This window comes from Somniosus microcephalus, chromosome 3 (genome assembly GCF_052327205.1).
Source record: "Somniosus microcephalus isolate GS21.2 chromosome 3, FLI_Smic_1.0, whole genome shotgun sequence".
NCBI classification, from domain to species: Eukaryota; Metazoa; Chordata; class Chondrichthyes; order Squaliformes; family Somniosidae; genus Somniosus; species Somniosus microcephalus.
In genome coordinates, this window is record NC_140989.1 from 48,968,207 (window position 1) to 48,990,496 (window position 22,290).

The 22,290-nt window shown below is 42.4% G+C and overlaps 1 protein-coding gene and 1 long non-coding RNA gene across 5 annotated transcripts in view; one reads left to right on the forward strand and one right to left on the reverse strand.

Annotated features, from left to right (window-relative positions):
• LOC147121032 (uncharacterized) overlaps positions 1–22,290 on the forward strand; it is a 130,432-nt gene that overhangs the window by 40,290 nt on the left and 67,852 nt on the right. For both annotated transcript variants that reach the window (XR_015076235.1, XR_015076234.1), the window contains exon 2: positions 19,390–19,455. This is a non-coding gene — a long non-coding RNA (uncharacterized LOC147121032). The remainder of the gene's footprint in view (positions 1–19,389; positions 19,456–22,290) is intronic.
• Positions 7,890–22,290, reverse strand: part of LOC147121033 (forkhead box protein N2-like) — a 77,759-nt gene continuing 63,358 nt past the window's right edge. For all 3 annotated transcript variants that reach the window (XM_085980362.1, XM_085980359.1, XM_085980360.1), the window contains 2 exons: positions 19,036–19,150; positions 7,890–15,894 (listed from right to left, as the gene is read on the reverse strand). In XM_085980362.1, coding sequence (XP_085836488.1) covers positions 15,399–15,894; positions 19,036–19,150 — 611 coding nt within the window. In that variant the 3' untranslated portion in view covers positions 7,890–15,398. The remainder of the gene's footprint in view (positions 15,895–19,035; positions 19,151–22,290) is intronic.

Sequence of the window (22,290 nt, forward strand, 5' to 3'; positions counted from 1 at the left end):
TCGTTCACTATCGTTACACTATGGTTATCACTGTTTATATCGTTACACTATGGTTATCACTGTTTACACTGTTGTATCACTACACAAGGTCACCTCTTGCCACGCTGTTATACCTGGGCTGACCACAGCTGGCTCCGCCTGCTTGCCCAGGTATAAAGGTGGTCGACTGGCTGGTATTCCTCCTTGTTGGATCCGATCACCCACGAGGGTGGGCTCTGTTATTTAGCCAATAAAAACCTATAGTTACTAACTTAACTCGTCGCTTTTCATGAACTGAATTGATAGGTATATCACTCTACTAAAACCCTTTATGATTTTGAACACATCAAATTGCCCCTTAACCTTCTCTGCTCTAAGGAGTTTTTCTAGTCATCCACATAACTGAAGTCTTTCATCCCTGGTTCTATTCTAGTAACTCTTTTCTGCACCCTCTCTAAGGCCTTGACATCCTTCCTAAAGTGTGGTGCCCAGAATTGGACACAAGCTGGGGCCTAACCAGTGTTTTATAAAAGATTAGCACAACTTCCTTTCTTTTGTACGCTATGCATCTTTTTATAAAACCAAGGATCCCATATGCCTTTTTAACAGCCTTCTCAATCTGTCCTGCCACCTTCAAAGGCTTGTGTACGTACACCCCCAGGTCTCATCGTTTCTGCACCCCCTTTAAAACTGTACCATTTAGTTTATATTGCCTCTCCTCATTCTTCTTACTAAAATGAATCACTTCACACTTCTCTGCGTTAAATTTCATCCGCCACGTGTCTGCCCATTTCACCAGGCAGTCTACGTCCTCCTGAAGTCCGTTACTATCCTCCTCACTGTTTACATTTCCAAGTTTTGTGTCATCTCAAACTTTGAAATTGTGCCCCCTATACCCAAGTCCAGGTCATTAATATATTATCAGAAACAGCAGCGGTCCTGACACTGACCCCTGGGAGACAGAATGGTTACAGCACAGAAGGAGCCCCGTTCGGCCCGTCGAGCCCGTGCCGACTCTCTGCAACAGCACTTCAGCTAGTCCCACTCCCCCGTCCTTTTCCCGTAGCCCTGCAAATTTTTTCCCTTCAGGTACTTATCCACTTCCCTTTTGAAAGCTGCGATTGAATCTGCCTCCACCACCCACTCAGGCAATGCATTCCAGATCCTAACCACTCGCTGCATAAAAAAGCTTTTTCTCATCTCGCCTTTGGTTCTTCTGCCAATGACCTTAAATCTGTGTCCTTCTGCCAATGGGAACAGTTTCTCTCTATCTACTCTGTCTAGACCCCTCATGATTTTGAACACCTCTATCAAACCTCCTCTTGTGGCAAAGCCACCAAGAGACTCTTGCAGTAATGTATATAATTGCCTTTAACAGGGGCTTGTTACCTTTAAGTGTTTGCTCTGTATAAACAGCACAGGTTTGGTAAAATGGCGATCCAGCGCGATGACGTCATCACGCAGGTCACGTGACGTTCCCAACGGCGGGAAACGTCATGACGTCAGAGGCGTTCCCTCTCTGTCCTCGTGGAACCAGTTGGTGTATAGACCTGTATAGAGTTTCTCCTGCGTTTTTGTTTGTAACTTTTACGAGTGCATTAAACCACGTTTGGTTAACTGCTAGTTTCAGTCTCAGTACCTTCGTTAGGAGTTCAAGCACTCCTACACTCTCAACCTTCCCTGCTATAAGGAGAACAACCCCAGCTTCTTCAGTCTATCCACGTAACTGAAGTCCCTCATCCCTGGAACCATTCTTGTAAATTTCTGTACCCTCTCTATGGCCTTCACATCCTTCCGAAAGTGCGGTGCCCAGAATTGAACACAATACTCCAATTGGGGCCGGACCATTGTTTTATAAAGGTTCATCATAATTTCCTTGCTTTTGTACTCTGTGCCTCTATTTATGAAGCCCAGGATCCTGTATTCTTTTTTAACCGCTTTCTCAACTTGCCCTGTCATCTTCAACGATTTGTGCACATATACCCCCAGGTCTCTCTGTTCATGAAACCCCTTTAGAATTGTACTCTTTAGATTATATTGCCTCTCCTCGTTCTTCCTACCAAAATATATCACTTCGCACTTTTCTGTGTTAAATTTCATCTGCCACGTGTCCACCCATTCCATCAGCCTGTCTATTTCCTCTATATCACTATCCTCCTCACTGTTCACTATACTTCCAAGTTATGTGTCATCTGCAAGTATTGAAATTCTGCCCTGTACACCCAAGTCCAAGTCATTAATATATATCAAGAAAAGCAGTGGTCCTAGTACCGACCCCTGGGGAACACCACTGTGTACCTTCCTCCAGTCTGGAAAAACAGCTGTTCACCACTACTCTGCTTTCTGTCCCTGAACCAATTTTGTATCCACGCAGCCACTGTCCCGTTAATGCCATGGGCTTTGATTTTGCTAACAAGTCTATTTTGTGACACTTTATCAAACGCCTTTTGAAAATCCACCTACACATCAACTGCACTATCATCATCAACCCTCTCCATTATTTCATCAAAGAACTCGATCAAGTTAGTCAAACACGATTTGCCTTTAACAAATCCATACTTGCTTTAATTTAGAACTCATATTTTTCCAAGTGCCAATTAATTTTGTCCCAAATTAATGTGTCGAAAAGTTTCCCCACCACCGACATTAGACTGACTGGCTTGTAATTGCCGGGTTTATCCCTCTCCCCTTTTTGAACAGGGGTGTAACATTTGCAACCCTCCAGTCCTCTGGCACCATCCCCGTATCTAAGGAGTATTGGCAGATTGTGGTCAGAGCCTCTGCAATTTCCACCCTTACTTCCTTCAGCAACCTAGAATGTATCCTCCGTTCAGTCCGTAAGGGTGACCCCGAGCTTCCGGTCGCCTGTCATTTTAATTCACCGCTCCATTCCCACTCGGACCTCACCGTCCTTGACCTCTTGTATTGTTCCACGGAAGCTCAGCGTAAGCTCGAGGAACAGCACCTCATCTTCCGATTAGGCACTCTGCAGCCTTCCGGACTCAATATCGAGTTCAACAATTTCAGATCATAACCTCGGCCCCTATTACATTTTTTCTTGTAATTTTTCCACTCCTTTCCCCCCCCCCTTTCCTTTTGTTTCTCTCTCACACCTGGCAGCTATCTCTTGCTCTGCCAGTACACTTTACACCTAACCTCAGCCTATTACCATCTCGTCTAGCTTCTAATCTCTTTTACTTCTTTTGTTTCTTTTATTCTTTTGTCCGATCGCAGCCCTGCCTTCGATCTAGTTTCTTTTCTTTCCAGTTTTGAAGAAGGGTTCGACCCGAAACATCAACTCAGATTTCTCTCCACGGATGTTGCCTGACCTGCTGAGTTTTTCCAGCATTTTCTGTTGTTATTTAGAATGTATCCCATCCAGACTGGTTGACTTTCCTACTTTGAGCGCAGCCAAAATTTTTAGGACCTCCTCTTTATCTATTTTTATCAAATCGAATTTCTCTAATACCTCCTCCTTTACTGTGACCTTGGCAACATTCTCTTCTTTAGTGAAGATAGATGCAAAGTACTCATTTAGTACCTCAGTTACACCCTCTGCCTCCACAAGATCATCTCCTTTTGGGTCCCTAATCAGCCCCACCCTTCCTTTGACTACCCTTTAACTATTTATATGTTTATAAATGACTTTTAGGTTCCCTTTTATTTTACCTACTAATCTATTCTCATACACTCTCTTTGCCCCTCGTTTCCTTTTTCAGTTCTCCCTTGTACTTTTTGTTTTCAGCTTGGTTCTCTACTGAATTATGAACCCGACATTTATCATAAGCCTCCTTTTTCGGTTTCATTTTAATCTCTATGGGCTAGATTTTCGGGGAGCCGTCAGGCGGGGTTTCAGGCATGTGGGGGGTTAAAATCCTGAATTTCAGTCTGTGACGTCACCTGTTGCCGGGTGACCCTTAATTGGCCTGCTGAGCCCGCTAGGCAGGCTCAACAAGGTCAATCAAGGGAAAATCGCGCGGATTGGCCGGACGTCGAAGTAGGCGGGTCAAAAACCCGAAAGGGGAAGTCCCGCCTTCTTCCCGACAGGTTCGGCAAAATCTACCCCTATATCTTTAGTCAACCATCGTGGGAATGTGTCTAGTCCAGGGGTGGGCATTATTTGGGCTGGAAGGTCACTTAACAAGTTTTGGTGAGCTGTTGAGGGCCGCATACATAAAATTAATTGTGTTAACAACTACAGGAAACTCTTTTTTATCCGGCACCGACGGGACCAGCGTGGTGCCGGTTTATCAAAAAGTCCGGATTACAGAGAGGTATAGTAAAAGGTACGAGAGCCCCGTACACGGCCACAGATCCAGGCTTCCCTGTTGCATGGCAACAGGTGCAGGAACCCCGGTTACATGGCCACAGATGCAGGAACGGCCACTAATATGAAGTAAAACTTAGCTGAACCTACTCCTGAATTTTGCCGGTTAACAGAGGTTTCCGGTTATTTAGGTGCCAGTAAATCGAGAGTTTCCTGTACCATTAAAATTTGTTATGGCATTTATTGTATAAAGAACGCCTCGTCATTTCCACACTTAATAAAAATAACAACTCTTATTAACATGCTACCGAACGTGATACAGATTCATGATCCAACATGTTTGCCTGTCAGACTTGGGCTTCCATTGGTGGTCACACACCAGTTTTTTCCATTCCATTCCACTCCACTCCTAATTTTGACATGCACTAATTTACAGCCTCCAATAAATCTTTTCCTGTTGCCGTATCTTACTCATGAAGTTGAGGTCCCATTGACATCATAGGACCCTGATGTGTATAGCATAATGAGGCACCAGTCTGTTTCTGGCAGGAGCCCTGGCCACCTATTTCAAGGCCCCCTCTAAAATGACAGCAGACAGGAAGATGGCAGTAAGTTTACCATTGTGATTTTGGTCTCACTACGCCTCATTCCTACTGAAAAATGGGGCACAGAGACAAAAATTAGGCGCCCCAGTGTGTTAATTGAATATCATTGATTTATTGCAGTGGATTATTTGCGAAGAGAGCAGTTCTTTGACTCCTGAAATAGTTTTCTGCACCTGTGGACATACTCAATGAGGCCAGCATTTTAAACTATTCTCACTCTTTCCAATGATAATAATGGACTATCAAAACAATATTTTTAACTGAGCCTCCTGTAAAGATGTTTGCCTCCTCCAGAGCTGTTTCTCCCAGAATCCACTTCCCTAGCCAGCCAAAAGCTCTTGGACTTAGAGCTCCACTGGATCTCTAATTGACTACTCAGCCTCAGTTTAGGCCTCTGTTTTGACTGTGTACCCTACTCACTAATTCAAGGTCACACCTGGCCTGTGAGAACTGCCTGAATCAGACTATTCCGCAGAGATGAGGTCCTTCCCTATCTTTCCTGAATACACTGTAGCAGGAATATTAAGTGACCATTTCTCCCCATGTTAGAGCCAAGTCTCTGTTATTGCCTCTATATCATAATCCCATGTGGCGACTTGTGCCTGCAGCTCACTAACCTTATTTACCATTTACACACAGGCATTCTAAATCCATCTTAGTCTGCCTTGCATCCCCGCCCCCCCCCCACCTGTCTCATCCCTCCCATTTATGAACTACTCTTTATTCTGATGCGGTTTCTCTCTCCTAGTCATAGAAATTTACGGCACAGAAGGCCATTTGGCCCATCGTGTCCATGCTGCCCGAAAAAAAACTATCCAGCCTAATCCCACTTTCCAGCTCTAGGTCCGTAGCCTTGTAGGTTACGGCACTTCAAGTGCATATCCAAGTACTTTTTAAATGTGATGAAGGTTTCTGCCTCTACCACCCTCAGGCAGGGAGTTCCATACCCACACCACCCACTGGGCAAATAAGTTCTCCTCAGCTCCCCCCTAATCCTTCTACCAATTGCTTTAAATCTATGCCCCTCAGTCCTCTGTGCACCTTGTATCACCTCTCTAATGCTTCATCCTGGTGCCCCTTCTCTAGCCAAATTAGTTACATTACACACAAAAATAAGAACACTAAACAGCTTTGATATGTGGGCAACACTAGAAGGTGCTCTTGTGGTACATAAGAAAGCTTTGATCGTTAATCCTTTCTGTTGAGTCTGTACTTGATTTAGTGTTGCATTTCTGTCATTATGATCATAAATATGACACAAAAATTTGAATATGGGCCTGCCAACAAAGTCGTATATAAGTAAGTGTGCATGATTATAATGCATAACATAGAATAGTGCTTCAGTGGTTCAAATTATACACAACAGCTTAAATAAAAATCACCCTAGGTTTTCAGCAACATAAACTGGTGAATTAACCTTAGTGATGGCCTCCGTATTTGACGTCCACTGCAAATATGTCATCATGCACTTATTTGAATTCCACATGACTGACAAGAGTCGTAGTGGACACAGAAACGAGGAGAATACCAAGTGCTTCAGTTGTGTGTGATATTGATCAAGTGGCTCGGAGAATGTCTTGTCATGTGTCTGACTATGATACACAGACCAGATCAACCCAGTGAGCATGTGGTCGTCCTTGGGAATGCTTTCATTCTGGGTTAACAAAGATGATCCGATTAACCAGCACTTGTTGGACATTGTCAAGCAGCAATTTCTAGTAGCATAACTGTTGGTCAGCGTTGCATGTAATGAAACAGTGTTAGCCCATTATTTCTATATTGTGGAAAACGAAAATTGCAGGAAGGTGGTGGTGAGAGCTTGAAATGTAAACAGTAGAATTTCATTGAATTCACCATTGGGAAAACATATGCTGAGCTCATCGTAAGGCAATTGGATTCAGTACATGTGCAACCTATGTTGATGGACATTTGGCTGTGTAGACAAATATGTATATCTGTAAATGAGTGTGTGTCTCAGTATGCAAAAACAAAGATTAAGCAGCATGAAAAAACACCAGTTTAAGTCCAGCAACAAGAAAGTGGTTTTTCAGCTAGTCTGTAATTAATTGCGACCCTGTACTGGAGACGGCCAAGCATTTAATTCCCACAATAAACATCAAAAGATTACTGACTGAGAGAGTCAGGGAACCTGGAGTTGACTGTCCGTCGTGATGTTTTTCCACAATCTGTGAAGGTCCCAACACTGTAGCTCATTTCATGATGTTTTTGAATGTTTGTAACGAGGTCAGTGATTTTGGATTTTTTTTTATTTGGTGGGGATGGTCAGGAACTCATTTATTGCTTAGTTACTTTGGCATAGAGGTGCCAAATATCTTGACTTCTTGGTGTGCAACATGCAACAAGCCTTAAACTGGAAACTGCAATTGTAAAATTCGACATAGTGGAACCTCATTATTGCATGCTTCCCATTAAAAAAAAAATCGAATACTCATTGTCAGCAGAGCTTTGATATGGTGAATTCTTCCCGATACATAACTAATATATAGGGGTTAACATGGAGTGAAAAACATAGCTTTATGTCTCCAGTTCCCTACATGATAAGTTGCTGATTTCAGCAGTCCTGCTGTGTGGAGGTCAGATGCTTCCACACAAGGGAGAAGGGGTTAAACGTCACAGAGGCTAGCCAACCTCTAGCCACACATACCAATACCACTAAATTTGAAGTGTGTGGCAGTTGGGGGAGTGGCGTTACAGCCTGTCCTCTTGGTCACAAAAGGTGCATAGTTGGCCCATAAGGCTTCAAGGATCTGGCAAAAAATTACCTCCATATGTGGGTGTGAAAACTGTAAAAAGAGAAAGCCGAGTCTTTTCTTCTACATAAGGTGTGCAAATGTGCCTGCTTAAAGTTGGACTATACTTTCAAGAAGCTACTGTCACAGGATTCCTAGCAGTGAGTTCATAGTGGTGTGAACGCAGGCCTAGGAGCCGTTGTAATGGCTGGTGCATTACCAGTGATTGAGGATAAAAATAGACATTACATACACAAATTTTAGGAAAACAATTATTATAGCAAGCAATTTACAAACAAAAAAAAGTTTATTCAATAATACCATATGTATGCAATTTGCATATCTTTGGTGAAAATAAACATTATAAAACATTTTTGTGAACACAGGGTAACATACATGTTTCTGATGGTGTAATCAAATAGTTTAAAACATATAGGTTCCAACAACCTTTTCAAGAATCAGATTGGCAGAAGGTTTTGGTACGACCTGCATTGCAGGCACCAGGCAATCAGTACAAATTCTGTAACACAGGAAGTCACTCCAATCTTTCCCTCTTCCCATTGTGATATAAGCAATTATTTACTGACTTTTAAAAAAAAATTTGAAACCATCGGTTATGTTGGCATTTGAAATATTAAGCATGTCAATTTTTTTGGTTAGAAAGTACTAGAGCAGGAAGTATTGGAATAGTGGCATTTTGCATCCGTATGGTTGCTTTTTTATCTCACTGAATTTCAGGTTTTCCATCTTCTGTATTGATCTGCTTCACCACCAGTTTATTTTAAAGTTTTTCATTATTCTACAGCTACCTGAGCACCGTTCAGGCTTTACTGCGTGCAGTATTCAATACAACAATGGAACAAGATATAAATTACATAATGCAAGCTCAGGCAGAATGCCCCAACCAGCTTCAGAAATAAAATATATGTATAACATTGTGAACAGCTTTAGGATATACAGCTATGGCAGTAAGATACTCCTGTAAACCTCTACGCTGCAGATTTTGTTCACCCAATGAAAATGTACTAATTTTGTCCCGTTAACACTTCTTGACTGGCAGTATTATTAGAAGAGCTTCTCACTCCACTCCAAAATGTATAGTGGTCAAGAGGTGTTGAACACACCTCCCACAGAATTAGAATATATATACACACCAGTATTAGCAATTAATACCTAGAATTACATCCCCAGCTATTGCTTCCCATTTTTATAGGAGGCTGTTCATAATTTTGGGAATTAAAAACTCTGAATCATTTCAAAGGGGAGAACAAAAGCCCCATACTTTGCCTCAGTGCTCGGGCTGGGGCGGAAAGAGAGTGAAAGCTGCCATGGTTCCCACATCTGATTGCTGTCTAGGGACCCCTGTTGGAAAGTAGATATGGCTGTTTATGTCAAGTGAAGTCTCAAATGTGATATCGTCTCCTCCCATAGCAACAACACTCACTGTGTGGGCTCACACATGAAGAATCATCACTTGCACGATGTAAAAGAGGGCTGCTGTTTCCCACAGAACTATACACCAGTATGAACTGCCACTTTAAGGTGAGGAAGGGAGAAATTATGAAGCATTGGGGAAAAGCCCCAATTTTCACATACATACTCCACACAAAATAGGATCACCACCATCCACAGTGCCAATTACACATTTGGAGTCAGGGTAAGAACTTTTGACACTCCTCTGTTTTGCATTACAGCAGTGCCATATTCACTGTGCAGCTGAATTTGTGTTTCTTTTTTTAATTGCACACATCTTAACAGAGCGATTCATTTACAATAGCAGTAGAGGGTAAGCCCACCCCTAACACTGGTTTGGGAACCGTCAACCAGTTCTACCCTGTTCCCAAGCATTTCTGTGAACTCCCAGCATAGGATGCAAGCCCAATATTAATCTGATCCACATGCTGCCTCTAGACAGAGGTGCAATATAAGCATTGATGTCCAGTGCAGAAAAATCAAGTTTGAATCTTTTGCTCTGTCCTGAAGTGTTTGAAACACTGATAGAATTGCACTCTGCGATAGATACATCATTGAAATTAGATGCAACTATAGCCAGTTCCACCGAAGGGAATGCCTGATAAGCAAAGGTAACAGAAATTCTCAGTGGCTCATGAAAACAGCATGCAGCTGGTCTGTGCTGAATTAACTGATCTCAGCTGGGATTGCAGTAGGAATGCTACATTAGCATCAGCACCACTGTTCTATGGCAGGGAAAATCAGCTATGGTTCACCTTCCTAATACCATCTTGAGTCTGACCCCACTGGAATGTGCACATCAGGTGCTGACAGGATCAAACGCATTAATAATGCCTGTGGAACTGTATCCCAGCTAGCAATCAGTGGCTTTGGAGGGTGGTGGGGAGGGAGAGAATTGTCGAAACAAAATTCCTGCTTCCTCTGGAGGAATTCTTTTTTTTACTTCTAGCTTTCCCTGCTGGCTCAGTCGGTGAAATCACTGTTCACTGTAACTATACAGCCCAGGAAAGGATGGTCCCAATTTCAATCCACAATCTATCTTTGTTCGCACATGAATATCTGCCTGGGCGAGGTACTAGAAGGTAGCTAGCCAGTGTCCGACCAAGTATGAAAAAGCCCTATTCAGAGGAAGAAATCAGTACAGTACTTGCTCAGCTCCAAACAACCCCACCGATAAACCCATAATATCATTAAAAAGTACAATGAGGCAGCAAATCAAATAATAGGTCTTTATAATTGAGAAGTAACTTGTTTAGGAGATTTCAAATTGACCAGCTGATAACAAAGGTACAAGTAACCATTATTTTTAATGTTGTTGAACTGGTGTCCATTTTATTTGCTGTGGCAGCCATTTTAAAATCTATTCATTCCAAGGGGTTTTAATGTTTTATTTATAAACAATATTTACCTTTTTATCTCTATACAATACTGTGCATTTAAGATTGCAGTTAAAAATAAAGTTAGGATAATGTTGCCTAAGTGAGAAAATTCATGCATCTGGGCACTATTTGGTGCGCGACAGCAGTTACATACATAATTGTGTACCAGGTAGGGTGTCTAGCCAGATAAGAAATAGGGAGGTTTCCCATTTCTCTGTGCTGAAAACTTGTGTCGTGTTAGTCGGTTGAATTCCAGCATGGCCCCAAAGCTGTAGCTCTTGGCAACCTACCAAGTCTTGGATTTGAGGTAAGTAGGGTTGCCTCGGCAGGAACAGAGTATGCATTCTATAACGAGCCAACAAAAAATGTACTAATGTGGGTTTCTCAACTGTTTGGCATTGAGACTCTCACCTGATGGTGGGTTTCTGCGCATCAAAGAACCAGCTGACCCCAAAAGTGGAACTTAAATGCTTTTTTTTTTTTGCATTAACACTTAACTGCTGAGAAAGAGGAAGACAATGGTCAGCAAGTTGTGCTAGCGTATCTCACTGTACAGGATAACAGTGCCACAATTACATTTTTGAAACTTAGGAAGAATGCTGACCTACCCCTGTGCAATGAAAACAGCAAATTTGATTGAGAACTGTTACTTTATTTTAAAAAAATGGTACTGAGCAATAAGAAGTGGAATTAGTGTGAAAATAACCAGTTTTTTGAAGCGAGTCCCTTGTTAATTTTTGAAATGATTTAATTAAAACATAAATTTTAACAAAATAAAAGCAAAACACAGTAAAAGTAACATATATTTTACGGTTTGCTTTCCTGCTTGAGAGATAGTAAATTAATGTATGTGCATAGTTATGTGGCCACAGAGTGCCTTTGTCAGCCTGTGTATTGCATAGGCACGCTCAACCTGTGGTGCGGAGGTGGGATGTTACAAGATAATTAGCTTATGCTACCGAAGTAGAAGCATCCTGTAACTGGCTCAAAATACACACTCAATAATCTCAACAACATTCAGAGTATTTTAAAAAATTACTGTGCCCTCCCCCCACCATAAGAGACATGAAAGCTCTCAGGCCTCTCCCAATGTCACTCTGTGGAAACTTCTCCTCAGGCCTCTCCTTCCGTTCTTGGTGAGGATTGGGGGTGGAAAAGGACCACAACTCAGCTCAAGAAAAATAAGTAAATGAAAAGCAAACTGGCATCCCACCAGACCATGACGAAGGTGTGTTGGTCTGCACATATCCAATGCCACTTCCCTGTATTGTATATTAAACATTACACTAGGCATATCCTCATTATAGATATACATTTTACCTCACTGTGGATTTCTTTGTGAAAACACTGGTGAGCAACTAAAATCTGGCGAACAGATTACTGACAGGAAATGACTGTTACTGAGCAGCTTGAATACGTGATGCAACACTCCATACAACGGAACATGAAGAAAGCTCCCCGCCCTATCTCTCCCCTGGTACAGAGTGTACTTTTACTGGTCTTACAAGAGGTTCAATTTCTGTATCAGACCCGTTATCCCTCCCTAGGATATGAAACTGTTGAGAAACCTCAAACGTCAGCAAAAATTTGCCATGCTTGGCTGATATCGGAACACAAGTTAAAAAAAAATACTTTGTTTTTAAAGAGAAAAACCTTTTATTCAGAAAGGGCATTATTCCCTGGTATTGGCAAATTGCCCATCCTCCCTGTACATTCCTGTTATTACTTGTATATTGCTACAAGACCAATAAGAAGCAGATTGTTTTGTGCCAGCTGCCCTGTGCTTTTTTAAAATGAAGAAACTTTGCATCATAATTGTGCTTTGTCTTCAACCACCCGCAGCCCCCCCTACCCCCAAAAAAAATCAGCAGCGCTGTTCAAGCCTCCAAAAATCACTGGGATCAGAAAACAATGTGAAAAAACAAAAGGAGAAAAAAGAATCTAGTAAAGGGCAGAAGAATTCTCACTCCAAATGGCACAAAATAGCAGACACATGTACTTCTCAAAGGGCATCCAAAAATTAAATGGTTAGCTTCCAGAAATGTGCTTTCCATGGACACAACTATATCATTCTCAACACAATTCCTCCTAAAAAAAACCTGATGTGTTGACTTAAAATATCAGTTGGTAAAAGGGGAGGCATTGGCACCAAACAGCTTCAAGTTTGGACATGTGAGATTCTATAATGTAGACCTACAACATCTGAAGTCCTGCAAACTTTGGGGTCAATTTTAACTCCCACTTAATTTTGAGTGGGGGAGGAAGGAGATTGGAAAATGCACTCTCAGGCTCAAATTTCAAGCCCGTGGTCTTTTAACTCCTGTGCCTCATCTGCATGCTGCCAGTCAGCTGCCCATCTGAAACAGACGACAGTAGAAGCTGGCCGGCAGGTGGCCATGGAAGCATCAATGGTAGGCTCGCCGACAAGCAGGTAAATTGCAGGGAGTGGGTGGAGTCCAGGGCAGCAAAGCAAAGCAGCTTTCCTTGTGGGGCCCAAAGAAGCACACTTGCTCCTCTCGACTTCACAAAGAAAAGGTTTTGACTTATCTTGCAGGGCCTTTTGTTCCTCCCGACAGCTGTTGATCTGCATCAGCATGGTGGGAAAGTCACAGTGGCTTCGCTGCTTTGGCCCAAGTTAAAATTTAATCAGGGACTCTGATTAGCATAAGTTTATGAGGCTCTCGTCTGCTTCCAGTGAGCACCGCAGCCACCAAACGGCAGTAAGTAGTTAAAATGGTAGTCGGTGGGATTCCAGCGGGAACGGGGTGGTAAAGCTGAAGGCTACAATTAAAAGGGACCCCCCCACCCACCCCGGTTGCCACTGAGGAGTGGGTAAAATTTCTCCCCCTTGCCCTTGTTTTCTAGTACATGTCCATGCAAGTTAAAGCATATTGCAAGGGTAGGATTTACATTAGGGTTTTATATGGAGGTCCTGCATCAGCAAAGGGGCCATTAACAATGCACATTACTGTAGAAGTCTTTCTGTGACACAGCACCATAACATTTTTCTACCACATGTGGCTCCAGTGAACTTCCAGAGCAGAATGGACTAGCAGTGTGTCAGCAATTCCTAATACAATAAGAAAAAAATCAGCAAGTCAAGGAAAATGAATGGATCCAATCGTACCCCCCACCCCCACAAAAAAAATGATACTGTCGCCGTTGCCAATAAGTAGGACTTATTGAATATTGTGCCCATTAAAGCATTTTGGACCGGACTATAATACCATATCGCAATAGTGTGACGTTTCTTGAGACATGATTGTCAGTCCAAATCAAGGATTAGAAGTTAAGAATCGCACAAAAAAAGGGTAGCACATAAAAGTGTCAATACACTGCCACAGAGTAGTAGCGATTTTTCATTGGTGCTTTCCCATTGTGGTGAGGGAGGAAAAAATCTGGTGCGAGATGAATTCTACTGATTTCACACAATTTCTGGCATTAGTAAAGGCCTGGCAGCTGGTGAGCTCCCCATCCACTTCTGCCGCTGGTGATGGTATGGGGCATAACAAAAACATCTCCATAGAATAACACAGTTAAGAAAAAAAACAAGCGCATTGGAATGAGTTACAAGGCCCTACCCTCGTCAATGGATTCAGAGGAGGTCATAAATCGCTAGCATAAACATCACCTGGAGTCCAGGATTCAACAGCATTGCACCTCAACATATCTGTTATTTTATATAATATATTTTGTTGAATTAAAAAATGATAGTATGTTGTCTTTGCATTGCACGCTAATTTTAATTCTAAAGCCATGCTCAGTGATGTTTAGAGGTATTGCTTGCTTACATAAAAGGTAATCCAACCCTCTTTGATGCAGCCACTACAGTACTGTCTTCTGATAGCACAGCCCTGTAGTGACTATCACATGACTCCCAGAAGGTTATTACAAGGTATATAATATTATCAGTTTAATATAACCAACTGTGGCTTCTGTTTGAACAATTTGATTTATACAGGTAATCTTCTCCCACCAACAATTTCTACAAATGGCCATCATACAGTTCTCCAAAGATCATGGAAACACAACCATTGGTGATGACATTTAAAAATGTAAATATAACTGCATAGCAATGTCAACTTCATTCCAGTGTAAAGTGCAGCCTTCTCACCAGCCTCCACTTATTTAGCTGATTGCAGCCTGGGCAGCAGTTAAGTGGCACTACAATTACCTTCAGTGTGAGGAGGGAAAAATACGCACACTTTCCGACATGTTAGAACATCTGATGGTGACCCCACGTTGGAAAGGATGTGTATTTGGAATCGCCTTGCTGTGATATCCCACACAGTCAAATAGCCAGTTGAGTTAGCCTATGCATGAAGAATGGCGCTTACTGGGGGCTCCCTGTGTCAGTGGAACTGTGCCCCAACACCTTAGAGAGGATGGGGTCATTTCTCTTTAAAATTTCGGGACATTTAGCAGTGACTTACCATCAGAGGCAGTTCAATGTTCCCTGAGAACCAAGGAAACCATATTGGAGAAAGGGAAAAAAAAAGTGAGAGAGGGTTAACTTCTTAAATATCATCACCAACATGCTAGGTTTGAAAAATACAGTATATGATCTCCAAGATGTCTGAAATATTGCAAAGCCCCACCACCCCTTTTCAACCCTGAATACTCATGTTTATTTTTTTTCAATTAAAAAACAATATTTTCTCACTTTCCAATTGCTTGAAATTTTAACCAGTAAAACAGTCTGAAGACCTACTTTGACATGCAGGCTGATCAATTGTATGTGTTGGTTGCTGTAAAGTCCACTTTTAAAGAACTGATACAACCCCACGGAGAGCTTCTCGTTTCAGAAAGGTGCAAACACATGGCAGTTTACGTAGAAGGGAAAACACCTCAGTCTTCGTATGGCTTTTGGCTTCCTTTTGAGAAGGAATTCCATTGAAGAATATTGCCACATTGACGCACAATGGCAGAGAAGGGAGGAGACAGGCTATTTCACACTACGTTTTTCATTCCGGCTTTTTCCTGGTTTACTGACTAAAGAGTCCAGGCACATATGGATTCCAGCAAGGTGCAAAAGTGAACCAGCGGCCTCCTTCAGCTCTTCATCAACTTCTTGCTGCACTGTTCTGCAGCCTTTTCCAGCCAAACGCAACACACTAGAGGCGTCATTTCCACATCGCTGGGATTTGTAAGCACTGGCACCTAGCAGGTCATTTGACTCATTCTCGCAGTCATCTACCTCAGACTCTTCATCGCTATGGAAGCCTTCACTTCCGTCGCTCCCCCCACGGCTAGCTTTCGGAATGAACTCGTAGACTTCCTCCACAGAGGAGAAGGATGAGACACTGGACCTGGACTCGCTGCGGTGAGACACAGTGCCATTTGCACTGTAATTATGATCTTCTTTCGGATCACTATTGACAACTGGTAAACCAGAAAGACTCTTGCCAGCTCTCTGTAATGGAGAAGTTTCCACATTCTCTCTGAAATGCAGGAAAATAACATTTGAATGAATGCAATTTGAAATTTTTTAAGTTAAAGTGGTGTCCATTTTCAAAAAGCACATGCAAGTAACCATAAACTCATTATGGAATCAATTATGAGGAGTAAATCTGAGGATCATCTGTACAATAATAATGTAGTAAACAGCAGTCAACGTGGATTCAGAAGGGAAAATTCCTACCTTATTAACTTCCTTTACTTTTTTTTTTTTAAAAAGAAGTGGCATCTCAGGTGGATGGCAGAAAGTCGTAAATAGTGATATACCTATACTCCCAGAAAGCATTTGACAAAGTTATGAAAGGCTGCTACTTAAGCCCAAAATGGTAGGGATTTAAGTTCAATAGATAATAAATTGTCTGAAGGATAGAAATGAGCAGATACTATTTAGAGGAGTTGTGTTAGAATGGGGGAAATGCAGAGTTGGGTGCTGCAGGGATTGTTGTGACCACTACTCTTTATACCAATGACTTGAATTCTGAAATTCAATGCAATATGGTCAGATGAAGGATCAGTGGATAGCTCAGGAAGCACAAAATGAGCTAGACAAAATTTGTAAGCGGGCACAGATAGAAAGGAAAGGTGTACGCCATGGACGGTGTAGATATAGTGAAGGATGACGGTGAAAGAGATTTAGGGATCCTAATAGACTCGATGCTCAATATGTCCAACCACTGTAGAACCAGACCATTCGCAACATACAGGAAACTTTCTGGTATCCGGCACGGACGGGACCGACGTGGTGCCGGTTCATCAACAATTCCGGATAACCAAACGCTATAGTAAAAGATACGGCGCTCAGAGCTCCGTATAAAGCAACAAACCCTGTTGCTGCTTCAAAACAATCGGCACAAGTTGCAAGCGTCTCTGTAGCTTAGCAACAGCTTCAGCTACACCCTTGCACAGCAACAAATGGAGTAAAAAAAAAAGTTATCTGAACCGACTCCTGAATTTTGCCAGTGGATAGAGCGTTCCAGTTATTTAGGGGCCGGTTGATTGAAAGTTTCCTGTATTTGACCGGGAGATGAGCTTCCGACCACATATCCACTCCATCACCAAGGCCGCCTACTTCCACCTCCGTAACATTGCCCGTCTCCACCCCGTTCTCAGCTCATCCACAGCTGAAACCTTCCTCCATGCCGTTGTTACCTCGAGACTTGACTATTCCAACACTCTCTTGGCTGGCCTCCCACCATTCACCCTCCGTAAAGTTGAGCTCATCCAAAATTCTGCTGCCCGTATCCTAAATCGCTCCAGGAGTCCCGTTCACCCATCACCCCTGTGCTCGTTGACCTACATTGGCACCCGGTCCGGCAACGCCTCGATTTTAAAATTCTCATCCTTGTTTTCAAAACCTTCCTTGGCCTCGCCCCCCTCCCTATCTCTGTAACCTCCTCCAGCCCTACAACCATCCGAGATCTCTGCGCTCCTCCAATTCTGGCCTCTTGCGTATTCCCAATTTTAATCGTTCTACCATTGGCGACTGTGCCTGTGCATGGCCCATGGTTATGGAATTCTCTCCATAAGCTGCTCCAACTCTATCTCTCTATCCTCCTTTAAGATGCTCCTTAAAACCTACCTCTCTGACCAAACTTTTGGTCACCTGTCCTAATATCTCATGTGGCTCGATGTCAAATTTTGTTTGATAATGCTCCCGTGAAGCACCTTGAAATGTTTTACTACGTTACGTACACTATATAAATGCAAGTTATTGTTGTAGCAATCAACAACACAAATAGAATGCCTGAACTATACAGCCAAAAGAGCCAAATACAGATCAGAGGAAGTCATAATCAAACTGTAGAATACTCTAGACAGACCACACATTGAGTACTGTGTCCAGTCTGGTCACCAAGACATTCAAGCATCGGAGGCTAATCCATAGAAGAGCCACAAGACTGATTCCTAGTGTCAGAGAACTAAGACAAACAAAAACTGGGGAAACGTGTGCTTTTCTGCATTGAAAGAATGGCATTTTATTGAAGTTTGTGAAATGGTAAACAGAAAGGAAAGTGTAGATAAGGAAAATTACTTGAAACTACAGTGCAAGATTATGATAAGGGACAAAGGCTCAAACTAGTAAACAGTAAATTTGGCACATTTTTTTCCCCCCACATAAGATGGGATAGTGGAAGTGAAACCCCTAGAATTATTTAAAAAGCAATCAACTACCAGTGGGTGAACTGTTGGATCTTTCTTGACGGATAAACTGAGACAGACCAAATGGCCTTCCTCAACCTTAGACATAGTATGATCATTAATGAAGTCACGTAACTTGATGGTAATTAGAGCGTTGTATTTAAAGAGAAATGCCAGGAATTCAAGTATATGTTATGTGACAGATTGCCACTCATTTACAAAATATTTTACCATCTCTATTGTGGTTCTGAAATGAAAAACCATAGGTACACAGGTGGTTGGCATATATGACCTGGCATGCCATTTTTAGCCCTTAGCTAAATTTCTAACACTCTATTTAGCCTTTATATTGGGGAGAGAGGGAGAGGTGATTGTTTGGTAAATACATAAACCATTTTGCCCAACAATCTGCTAGCATTTTGACTGAAACTTGCAAACGACCAAGTTAAAAACAGTCTAGCCAGGCATTGAAGGGATGATGAAGATGGTTACTCTGTCCCCATTTTGTTGAGGTAATCAATAATTGAAAAATATCCCCCCCCCCCGCCTCTCCAACAACAACATTCTTAACACAAAACAGCTTTGGAGTAGCATCCAAGCCAATTCTATAACCCGATTTCCAAATTACTCTATAAACCAATTCACCTACTCGAATACAATTGTAATCTATAACACAGGAGCAACCCAGTGTCACAAACTGATTTTATTCCTCGCTCTAGTGCTGAGGTTAACTGCAGCATCCCTGCTACTGGCCTGGCTGAGGTCAGCTGACTCCCCAAAAACCAGCGGTGAGACCCAACACCCGAAACCTTCTTGCTTGGTCTGGCTCTGTTCCACACGGGTGAAATTAATCATGGGTGAATAGGATTTTCTTTTCTTTTCAAGTGATTTTCCTTTCAAGTGAGGTAATTTTCTATCATATTTACACCCAAGGACATTAGAGAGAGCTCAGTCACTTTACAACAGCAAACTGAGCGTTGCTTTACCTTGTTCTGCATGCGGTTTCGGACATTTTCACTGTAATCGGGGCAAGTTTCGAAAATGCACGTTTATGACTCCGTTTTCGGCTCAACGTTGGACTGTGTTGCTGAGATGGACCACCTGCCAAAATAAGTAAAAGTGGAGACATTTTGATCATCACTTACTGCAGATGAATAGAAGGAAACAATTTGATTTTACACTCTGCACGTGTTGGGGGAGGGACTTCCCCTTTCACTTTTAAGTAAAAATATTTTAAGATAGTGTTGGGGGCGCTTATTGGTTTTGTCAGAAGAATGGGGTTTTAATTCAATTTTTTTTTTTTTTTTTAAATGACAGAACTGTTCTTACTGTTTTACTAGGTTACTGGTTTTCTCAAATCTCTATTGCTGCAGGATGACACCGGAAAGCTGAGCCAATTGATGCTGGTACTTATGTTTCTTTATTGGTTCTTTATTTAGTGTTTCAGTCAAACTATTTAAGGTAATCTTCAATCTCTGGAAACTGGGGTCATCACAGATTGTGTGGCAAGTACTTAGAGCTGCAAATGAATTTTGTAGATTTCAGATTGTGTTTTAAAAATGACAGGGTCTTCCCCATGGCTCAGTTGGTAAGCGTGGGACAGAGACTATGGGATGAACTTTAACCCCCAAAAACAGGTGGGTTGGGTGAGAAGTTAAAACTTTAAAAATCTCCAACCCGTCTGGACCTCTCACGCTCCCACTAGTAGCTGCAGGCCCCTAACCTGGGGCTATGGCCTGCTCCAGAGTGCTCCCCGCCCGACTGGAAGCCAAGCCTATCAGTCCTGGACTTAGAATTTCCCAGCTGAAACTCTGTCCCCCACTCATCAAACCCACCCATCGATATCAGGGCCTACAAAGCTGAGCTAGTTCATCTCATCTGGAGTAGCAGTTCGGGTGCAACAATTGACCCGAGCACCCTACGGCTAAGGAAGGTGAAAAATATTAGCCATATCCACTATTCCTTGTTGAGAAGTGCATGTGTGTGAACAATGGATGAAGACTGATTTGAGCTCAGCTCTGTACCCTCAAGATTAATGAGTTTGCCAACATTCATTGTCTAGTCTCTCACCTGAATACCAGTCACTTAGGCTGCTGGCCCCTGTGGAACCACATACACCCAAAAAAGGTTAGCAGAGCTTAAAGTGGATAAATCACTGGCCCCCAATAGGATGCATCCTCGGCAGTTGAATTTTTTTTGGAAGAAGTGAGTTATTGGGCATGTGCTCTCAATACTCATTCGCACGGCGAATGCATGTGTACTTTAACCTTTTTGTGCATTTCTTAGTAAAATGATAAGACGCAAACTAGAATGTGAATGTAATTTTTGATTGTTGAGAGTGCTTTACTTCCTTGGTTACTGATTGCTGGTATTTGTTTAAGTAAATATACACATGAAGTACATTTACCTGTATTGTGTGAGTGTATGCAAGCCATTTTCTATTGAAATTAGTGCATATGGCTAAAAAGGCGTGGCCATATCTGTGGCTAGTCAGCAATTTCTATTAGACAACACTGAACTAGAGAAGACTTGCAAGTTTTACCCCAGGGAGTCATTGCTGGGTCCACTTTTATTCTCTGTGTATATACAGATGATTTGGACTTGGGTATACAGAAAATAATCTCAATTTACTGACAACAGGAGGTTTGGCAAACAATGAGGAGGACTATAAAAGACTGCAGGAAGACAGACAGGTTAGCTGAATAGACAGACAGACAGTCAGGTAGCAAATGCAATTTAATCCTCAGAAGTGCAAGATAATGCACCTTGGAAGGAAAAATAAGAAATGGGAGTATACACTCAATGGAAAGATGCTGAAGGTTGTAGACAAACACGGAGACCATGGGGTTTAAATATATAATTTCCTGAAAGTAAATACAGGTAGATAAAGCCATAAAAAAGATCACCAGGGTGAGTGCAGGTACATAAAGAGGAGCATACAGTACAAGAGCAAAGAAAAGTCCGCACCTCAATAATACACGGACTTCGGGAGAACAGTTTAACAGGTACTTTACTGAACAAGAGGCACAGTTTAACAGGTACTTTACTGAACAAGAGGCAGCTTGAAACTGAAACTACAGAAGCCTGCTTGGGCCTTTTATACAGCGGTGGTCACTGCCGGTACTGCAGTCTAAGACCAGTTATTCCCTTAAAGATACATACACAACAATTCCTCCCCTTTTAGATAAACAGTACATAACATTCATTTAACAACGAAATAATAACTAATTACAATTTTCTCAGTAATATATACAATCAACGGAAATAGTCATTTATAAGTTCAGTCTTTGAGGAGGCTTCCTGATCCGGACTGGATAGCGCCTTTCTCGAGTATCCTGTTCTGGTGGTGGAGTCAATTCTGGCTCATTGTCATTGGTTGGTTCGTCAGCTTCCAATACCACTGCTTCTGAGGTAGACGCAATCTGTACTTCGGGCTCATTACCAGGTGCACATGCTTGTGGTACAGGTTTGGCTTGTTCCTGTGACTCTAGAATCTGATCAGCATGGCGTCTCACGATGCTCTCTCCAACGTCCACTGTGTACATTAGTGGTCCCTGCTGTGTGCATATCGTGCCTGGCTGCCATTTTTCTGTTCGGTAGTCGCGGGCCAAGACTGGTTGCCCTATCTTGAAGCTCCTAGTTGGCTTCTCACTTATGTGCTGGAACTGCTTATCCTCAACATCTCGTCTTATGTTTGGTTTGAGCAAATCCAAGCGACATCTTAGTCTCCGGTTGAAAAACAGTACGGCTGGAGTTTGGTTGGTTACTGCATGTGTCGCATTCTGGTAAGCAAACGAAGTTATCCACCTTGTGTTGCAGTGGTATGTCATCATCATTATACATTGCCTTTATGGCCTTTTTAAAGGTCTGAACAAACCTCTCAGCCAATCCATTTGTGGCTGGATGATATGGGGCAGATGTGTAATGTTTCACCCCATTATTCTTCAGGAACCTCCGGAAATCCTCAGACACAAACTGTGGGCCATTGTCGGAACAGATCTGTTCTGGCAACCCATTCCTGGTGAAGATGGTCCTTAGGACTGCAATAGTTTTCTCCGTGGTGGTGGAGGACATTTTAATGACCTCTGGCCATTTCGAATGGGCGTCCACAGCAATTAGAAACATTGAGTCCATAAATGGACCAGCGAAATCAATGTGTACCCGTTGCCATGGAGAGGAGGGCCACTCCCATGGATGTAGCGGGGCCTGTGGTGGAGCGTTTTGGACCTTCTGGCATCCTG